An 8,374-nucleotide genomic window follows, 5' to 3' on the forward strand; every position below is an offset into this window, starting at 1 on the left:
ATTTCTGTTAGTCTGCACAGGAAGTACTACACCCTGTTCATTAGCTAAACATTGTGCCACCTCTGATGCCAAAAACTCAATTTCCCATGAAGCTTTGGTGTGATGAGTAAGGAACAGAGACCTCAGAGATCAGGGCGCATGAAAAGCAAAGCTGGATTACTTGCACTACTAAAATAATGATAAACAACATATGGATTGACCAAGATTAGGAGGAATCCCACCAATATTTCGCGCAAGATTCTGAGGGAGAAGCATTACAGCAGCTCAACCACTGACTTGAGGCCTCAAGTTATGCCGAATAAACCAGCGTCTGTGCTGTTGGAATTTATGAATATGAATGTGCTGTGAAAAAGAATTTGCAGGGAGCAAACCCATTAAGACAGAAATCTGAGCTGTTTTGTTAAGCACATTTCTAATAATTCTGCTGAATGACAGAATTTCCGTACGTTCGACAGTGTTCATGTTATATTGCAGTTATGGCTTCTAAATTTGAGACAACGCGATGCAACTTGCGCATTTCTTGAAATAACAGTGCGCTGATTTTTGGACAAATATCAATCTGTACTGCTGATAACGATCATATTGGCTCGTTTTTAGATTTAAATTTCAAACGCCACGCCTGAAGAAGCCTTTAAACATTCAGTACTGAAAGATTTCACGTATCGCGCAACGTGTCCAAAATACATGAATCACCAGCCCTTGTTAAAAGGCACTGATGCATTAATTCATTTTAGAACCTGGATGTACTTTCGCAGGCAGCAAAACCGACAGCGATATCACAGAAACCTTTGATCACGTCACTTTAATACCGTGTTAAGCCGCACAGAACGTTAAGGAAACCTATCAAACATACATAAGAAAACGCTGACGGTCAGGGAAAGAAAAAAATCATTACCCTAATTCACCCCTGCAATGCAGCCGGACTCTGCCATTGTAAATAGGCCTATAGGTAAAATTATTTGCCTTTAACGGTATGTCAGATTTACTACAGAGCAGTGATCCGGCTGCGTAGAAGATGCATGATCCTCAAACGCTGAAATAATCAACAGTTCTTTTTCTTTTGGGTTTAAATGAAAGGGTTGATTATAAGTTGCAGGTACTTTCGCTAACCATGCGATACATTAATGTTGTGTTACGGAGCATTGTGAATGTGAGATTACAGAGCGCTACTGAACGAATTCAGCACCACGGACAGCAAACGAGATCTGTCTACGATAATATTTCTTTAGCCAAAAGACGCTTTTCCCAAAGCGAACTACATGTGAGGATAGGAGAGCAGGGTCAGAGAACAACCGGGGTTAAGGGACTTACTCACGAGCCCAAGAGTGACGTCACTCCGAAATAACGGGATGTGAACCAACGACCTTCCGATCAGAGTCGAAGATCGCGGCACGCGGAGAGCCGCACACCGCAGGGTTGCCAGGCTCAGTATCGCCGAAGAACAACCAATAAATCATTTGCATTTTGTGTAAACTTAAAACGAATGCATGTTAATGTAGGTTTTACACAATCTCCACCGTTAGCGCTAGGTTAACCTTTAGACTTGTGTAAGGTTTGAGGTTCCTCCTTAAAAAATGGACCACGTTACTGGACGTGTGCCGAAAATTCTGTCCAAAAGGGCAACATCTTTGCTAATTGCACTGCATCATTTTACTGTGAGAGAAACTTGATAATATGCTGATGCGGGGATCGCGCTTCCAAGTTTGCGTGACAGTTTATTGCCAAATACCTCGTCAGTAGGTGCTGGGGTTGTGTATTGGTAATTAGCAGTGGAGAGCAGACAAGTACTGTGACGCCCCAAACATTTGGGCTTACTGGACAGGTGTCAACGAGGCCAGATTTCCATCTACATTAGTTGTGGGGCATTTACTCGAGATCCGTATACCGCAAAATCGACTGGATCTGCGAGCTGCAGGTGACGATCCCCCGGCCTGGTCTGGGACGGGGACTGGACGTGCTCGGCGTCTGTGGATGGAACGGGCATGACTGCGCTCCGCCTCAACCGGCTGCTGTCGTGGTCGTGCCAAAAAAAAAACTGCCGAAAGCCTTCAGATCGCCCGAATTTCTCTGGTCTGCCGCCTACACATGTCCACAGGAATGACTGCCCCGAGGAGTGTGCCAGGCTACAGAAGGGTTAGCGCTGTACGCAGCGATAGATTAACTTCACAAGTCAGACGACTGCATGGGTTACACATACAACAGCAGAACACTTCATGAACGAAACCCCGTCAATCATCTTAAAATTCGGCAATTTTAATTTAAGTTTCTATAACCACAGGTTTATCAGGCGGATCAGTTGCGCTGCCTATTACAAGGCAACGCATTTTTCTGTGATGCGAGCCTACACAGTTCACACAATGCACGTATACGGATCAAAACTTATTTCCAGAGACAATTTAACTGCCCCATCCATCATCCTTGAGCAATATCACTAAATCAGTTAAGGGACATGGAAATAATTGCAATGGGGGGGGGTTGTGTTCCTTGAAAACACGCTGCAGGTTACTATAGTGACATGATCAGATACATAAGGTAATGAATGGATATGTGAAGTAATTTATTAAATGGAAGAGGAGCACTGCACTCACCATATTGACTTCTGAGACCATGTCTATACTTGCTACGTCTATGCTCATGCCAACAGCAACCGGGGCACCTGAAACACGCATTTTGAAAAGTGTAAATGTTGCACGATCAGGGTTAAAATACCGAAATATTTAAATGACTTATAAGGCTGTCCCTGAACAAAACAAGCAAATGTTTAAACTGGAACAAATCGGTTTCACGTGGCCTTTATAAAGCGACTTACCCCCAAAGTCTGGTCGAAGACGAATATCGTATCCTTTTAACAGTTTGTCGACTGTCTCCTTTACAAAAGACATATTCCCTGGTTCGTTGGCGCTAAAGGAAAAAATAATCATGGTTAGTCTGACTTTCGAAAGCAGAGAGCCCTCCGCTTTATTCAGTCCATCAGGCTACCGAACACTTACCTCTGAGCACAACACACAAATGCTACGATGATTGGTGCATAAATAAAACCAAATAGTCTTCTTTTCCGAAATCCCCACATCCCTTACTGTCTGAGTGAGTAGTACTCGGGAAATCGACGCGTTGACGGGACGCGTTAAAGCGCAGATCGTCCTAACGATTAGAGATCAGCGTCTCCATTAGCGGCTGATCGTCCAGGTCATCGTCGGAGTCCGGGACTGCGTGGATAGCTAAAAAGGTTTCGCAGCAGTCCTCCCTGCACTTCGTCATGAACGCAAACGGTGTTATTGGGAAGCTTGCTCGGTAAATACCATGCATTTTGTTGAACACATCGCTGGCGACGGGAAGTAGCTGGGACTCTCTTCAGCACCGACTTCCAACGTACGTTGCATACTCTTTAGAAATCCGTTTTGTGTTCCTTTTAAGCGAAGCATAAACATCGGTCCAAACAGGAGTGTGCAAAAACAACGAACACCTCGTCCGAATGAGCATGCCGCACCATAAAACTCCGCAATTATACAAGTCTAAACGCAGGAATCCCGGTGGTTTCTGTCTTTTACGCTTCTCCTACTCTTCAAAACTAGGTAATTACTGGGTAAACATGTTGCGCTGAGTTTGCTGAAATTGGCACGCAAAGAATAAAAGAGTCACTCTAAGTAATGCGCCCACGTGATGCGGCAGTCGGCAGTATAGTGCAAAAACGCGGCGGCTGCGCCGACCGGCATGATTTGGGTTTGGCAAACACTCCGGAGACAGATCACCTGGCGTGGGAATGTAAATGAAGGTCCATAGTAACGCACCTTCGTCTTAATTCATTATGGGAATTGGGTATATGCTTGGCAGGCTGGATACTCAGATGTTTATTGGGTATGTTAAACATGAACCGAAAAAAGTTTCAAAAAACGTTAAAACTGCTTTGCACTGGTCCATAGCTACAAGGAGCATATCTTACGCGGAGAGTAAGTCTCCTTATGTCGTGTGTTTATATGGAACAGAATAGCTGAATTTCACTTTGTAGTAATTCCCGTAAAACATGGAACAGTATGTTACCGATATTTTCATAGTAGTTGAGGACAATAATTCAATTTTCCTAAGTGAATCAGATAAAATTAATGTTATTTTTACGTGATATGGCATGAGTAAGGAAAGAGTTCAATGGCGTACGACATTCTGTTCTATGTGTAAAGTGTGCTTTACACATTTACTTTACAGCATCCTTTAAAATGCTGATACTGAAGACGGGATCCCTGAGCGACCAGCTGTGAGATGTTTACGGCTGTATTCTTTAAAACTTGCTCTTTTGATAAGTTTAGCACAGACGATGCCATGACTGAGTGTGTTTATTATCAGGTGGCTACAGCACAGCCCATTTATGTCTTGTTTTAGTTTTGAGGATAAACGGGGCTGCAAACAGCGCGGGATTCACATGAGCTGCATGTGCAATGACTGAAGCCTGCTATCCCGCCTGTCATGATTTTAAAAAGTGCCAGTGGAACCAGTGGCACGATTACAGTGGTGATGGGCTTGTCACTTTGCCGCTGTTTACCCACAGGTGAGATCTGAAGGAAATCATCGGCACCGCTGCGGCTGGATGCCACGGTGCGAGACCCTCGGAGCAGCGGCAGGAGCGAAGCCCTCTGGATCTCCCCAGCTCCATTATCATCCAGAGCGGCCCTGGAACCGGATGCTGCTGTCTTAATTTGTTTATGGTGTGTCTGGGAGACGTGAGAACTCTGGGGCTGCTTCCCGGCAAAGAAATACAAAGCATTTCCGGCGATCTGAGTGGGCAACCCAATCCTGATATTCCACGGAGACAGGAAACTTTTTCACTCTTACTTTATTCATGTCCATGACCTCATTATTTAATTAAAACCTTGCCCACACCTCTCTTTCTCTCAGACCATTTATTATATTTTTAATGTACTATTCTTCCCTGTCTTATAAAACACTGACGTGCCATTGCTGGAATAAACCAGTGCAGAGGTTGTCAGAACAGATGTGCAGGACAGTGCAAAAGTCGTAGGGAATGAAAATGATGTCTAAATGATCTTCTGGTTGATGTAAACTTGTGATCTTATATGTGTCAATGTGTGTCAGCTTAGCCATTCCCAGGGGCGCCGCTAAGGGGGGGAAAGTTGGGACAATTCTAAGGGCCCACGCCCTTTAGGGGCCCCCAGAGATCTGAATGGGTGTGGTAGGGGGGCCCAACCTCATATTTTGTCATAGGGCCCAAAATTGCTAGCGGCGCCCCTGGCCATTCCTGCAGAAACTCTCTAAAGCCACCCCAGCCTTTGCAGCGACCATCCAGTCATGTGTTTGTTGACTTGCCCACTGGCGCACCATGTATCATTACATACAATAGCTCATTAACTTATTTAACTAATTAGGTTAACTGCTTAAGTTAGTTGGTGGTGAAATTTAACAAATATATGTAATAGCCGGGACTCTCCTCGGGAGAGGTTTGGAAACTGAAGTGGTGATCAACGAGCCATCCAACTAGAAATCAGTAACTTTTTGGAGAACAGAATATATTCTCATCAGTTTTTACCGTGTTACTGCTAATTTGTATATGTTATAATATTTAATAGTGTTTTTGTCTTATCAAATATGCCCTTACTATACAGATTTTCTTTGACTACCAAAGATTTTTGCACAGTACTGTAATTCTGTCATGAGAGCTGAGGTGCAGACCAGGAAAGCAGGCGAAGGAGAAACGAACTGAGATATAAGTGGCTTAATATGGAAACACGGAGGGCGAACGAAACATAATCACCATAACAGCACATAACACTACAAAGACAGAACTCGGGAAACAAACTCTGACGTGGACTTAAATACACCAAACTAAAGAAGACAACTCGAAACAGCTAGTCAACACTGGGAATCCACACGAGGTTAACGAGGGGGGGGGGGGGGGCGTGGCACAGGAGGATCGGCAAGATCGGGGTGTGTCAAATTCTCCACAAAACATCCCACTTTCAGCATGTGACCTTCGAGAACCAAATAAAGGAACCCAAAAAACAAGGTTCCAGAATTGATAAACTTCTGTGTCACCAGCATGCTACCTAATGAATGGTTCACTTGCGGGAAGGTGTGTTGCCCTGATACAAAGCTTCATGAAGCCATAAAGGTGTAAAGGTCGATGCCACATCCTTCGGAACACCATTAAAAAACCACAATCGTGTTTTATTAGTTTTATTTGCTGGCATCACTGAAGGTGGGATTCAAACAGAACAAAAACGTGAACAATTTAGAGCTTAACCACTGACGATGTCTTGGAATTGGAACTATATACTTTTGTGTGTGTGTGTGTGTGTGTGTATGTATATATATATATATATATATATATATATATATATATATATATATATATATATATATATATATGCACATTTCGGGCAAATTCTCCGATTTTCCAGTTGCAGATTAGAACTACAGAAGTTTGGGGCAAAAGGCATTCGAGACCACAGGAGAGCAGCTGTCTCGGAATAGCTAGAATATGAATAAACATATAAATGCAAGTACTACACACGGCCAGAGCCACCCACACAGCCATACACGAAGAGCTCTTTCCAAAAACATTTTTCATCCGCAATCGCTCCCTCTGTGGTGACAGGACCAGGAGGAACCCACGTGTGGATTCCGGTTACATGCACTGACAAAAGCTTTTCCATTTTCTTTCTCCCATGTCGTCGGTCGAGAACAAGGACCGATTAAAGGAATTCGTAGGACTGGGAACACCCACTGTTCCGGTAAGGGGGGATTCTAAATGAAGCAACTACGCGGTATGCTCAAGGGGGCTTTAGAGGAAGTTCTATCGGAGCACAGTCGTCCACCAAAAAAATAAAAGAGATATGTTGCATCATTCTTGTTTCAGCTTATCTCATTACGGTTCTACGTGGGAGCTATCCAAACCGATAAACAGGCTGACGACCGGCCAGGCGAAACCATTTTACATACACAGGCGAGACGCTCATGTGTAAGAACATTTATTGACATACACTGACAAATACAACAGTAGTCTTTTTACAACTTTTTAAACGGTTCTGACAGATATATCTGTGCAGCTTAATGTAGGACCATGTGATGGCTGTTGTTATGGAAATGTGTTTCTTACCTTGTGTCATAGATTGCATAGATTCTCTTGCTTTCTTCCGCAGCATTCCTGTGAAGGACAGAGAACGCAAATTGTGATCACCCCAGATCAAAGACAAATCGGTGTGGGAAACGTTAAATAACGTATGTGTGTGAATCCCAGAATTCTGCCCATCAGAACTACATTTGAATGAATAATCAAGGCTTCTACCAACTGTATGAATGCAGCTTCTTGCTTTTAACCGAAACTTAGACATGGATGAAGTATTTATCTAATGTGGGACTCATAACTGGCTACTTGATTCTGTTGAAAGCAGTGACTGTATAAAATCAAATGCAATTTGACAACATCATTTTAGTCAAGGCCATATATGACATTCAGAACCAAAACATTTCTTTCAAAACCAAGGCCTTCTCACCTCTTTGTCCCTCTGCTGTGTCGGTGAAGGTTACCATGGTAACCCCAACTTTTCAGATTTAAGCGCTGTAGAGACAGGAACGCGAGGACAATAGCACCTGTCGTGCGCCTACTTGTCACCGGACAATCCGCGCCACCAGATATCAATAAATGTTTACCGATAGTCACGTTTCATCAACGCCCACCAAATGATTTTTGATACATCTTTTTTGAGTCTTAAGTTCAGCTGTGCCTTCAGTCACTAGCGATATGGTATCAAACTACTTCAACACGTAGTAAAATGTTGCAATACTTTTAAATGTTTTAATGTCACGCAAACGGCATCACCACACTTTTTACACACCTTGTTCATTCAACTGAGATCATTGATTTTCTGAAACGTGCATCTGTCTGCGGTTAAAAAGTAATAATAATTCAGTGAGGCGTTATACCAGGATTTCACATTGAACCGGGGGTGTGTTGGATAATGATTTTACGAATTGACTCATGCTGCAAAATGATACATGGCGCCGTAGTGGGGCTTACATTCACGCGTTAAATAAGATCTTCATCGTTGTATATGTGACGTGTTTACCTCACTTTATTAAGCTAAAATCATCCAAACATTACCGCCACGATAATTAACAAAACTTTAAACTTGTTTCAAAACAATTCCACGTCGAATTGTGTCGCGTGGTTCATTTGTAGTTACATTTGATTTCCCTCTTCTCTTGTTAAATATAAAATATATAACGAAAATGAACATTCATCTAAAGAATTTGTAGCCTTTTGAATCCTGCACATTGTCATCAGATGTCTTTATATCTGCTGTGTTTATGCTACATCAATTATATCATCATTAAGAGTTGCTCCAGTTGATGTGCAGCAAAGCAT

At 42.9% G+C, this 8,374-nt stretch overlaps 1 protein-coding gene across 2 annotated transcripts in view; it reads right to left on the reverse strand.

Annotated features, from left to right (window-relative positions):
• Positions 1 to 3,728, reverse strand: part of gabrb3 (gamma-aminobutyric acid type A receptor subunit beta3) — a 36,299-nt gene extending 32,571 nt beyond the window's left edge. Inside the window, exons 1-3 of one of the 2 annotated variants that reach the window (XM_048999278.1) lie at positions 2,991 to 3,728; positions 2,810 to 2,901; positions 2,589 to 2,656 (exon numbers count right to left, since the gene is read on the reverse strand). In XM_048999278.1, coding sequence (XP_048855235.1) covers positions 2,589 to 2,656; positions 2,810 to 2,901; positions 2,991 to 3,070 — 240 coding nt within the window. In that variant the 5' untranslated portion in view covers positions 3,071 to 3,728. The remainder of the gene's footprint in view (positions 1 to 2,588; positions 2,657 to 2,809; positions 2,902 to 2,990) is intronic. The other variant, XM_048999281.1, reaches the window with a different exon arrangement.
• Between the last annotated feature and the right edge of the window lie 4,646 nt (positions 3,729 to 8,374).

This window comes from Brienomyrus brachyistius, unplaced genomic scaffold (genome assembly GCF_023856365.1).
Source record: "Brienomyrus brachyistius isolate T26 unplaced genomic scaffold, BBRACH_0.4 scaffold44, whole genome shotgun sequence".
Classification (NCBI taxonomy): domain Eukaryota; kingdom Metazoa; phylum Chordata; class Actinopteri; order Osteoglossiformes; family Mormyridae; genus Brienomyrus; species Brienomyrus brachyistius.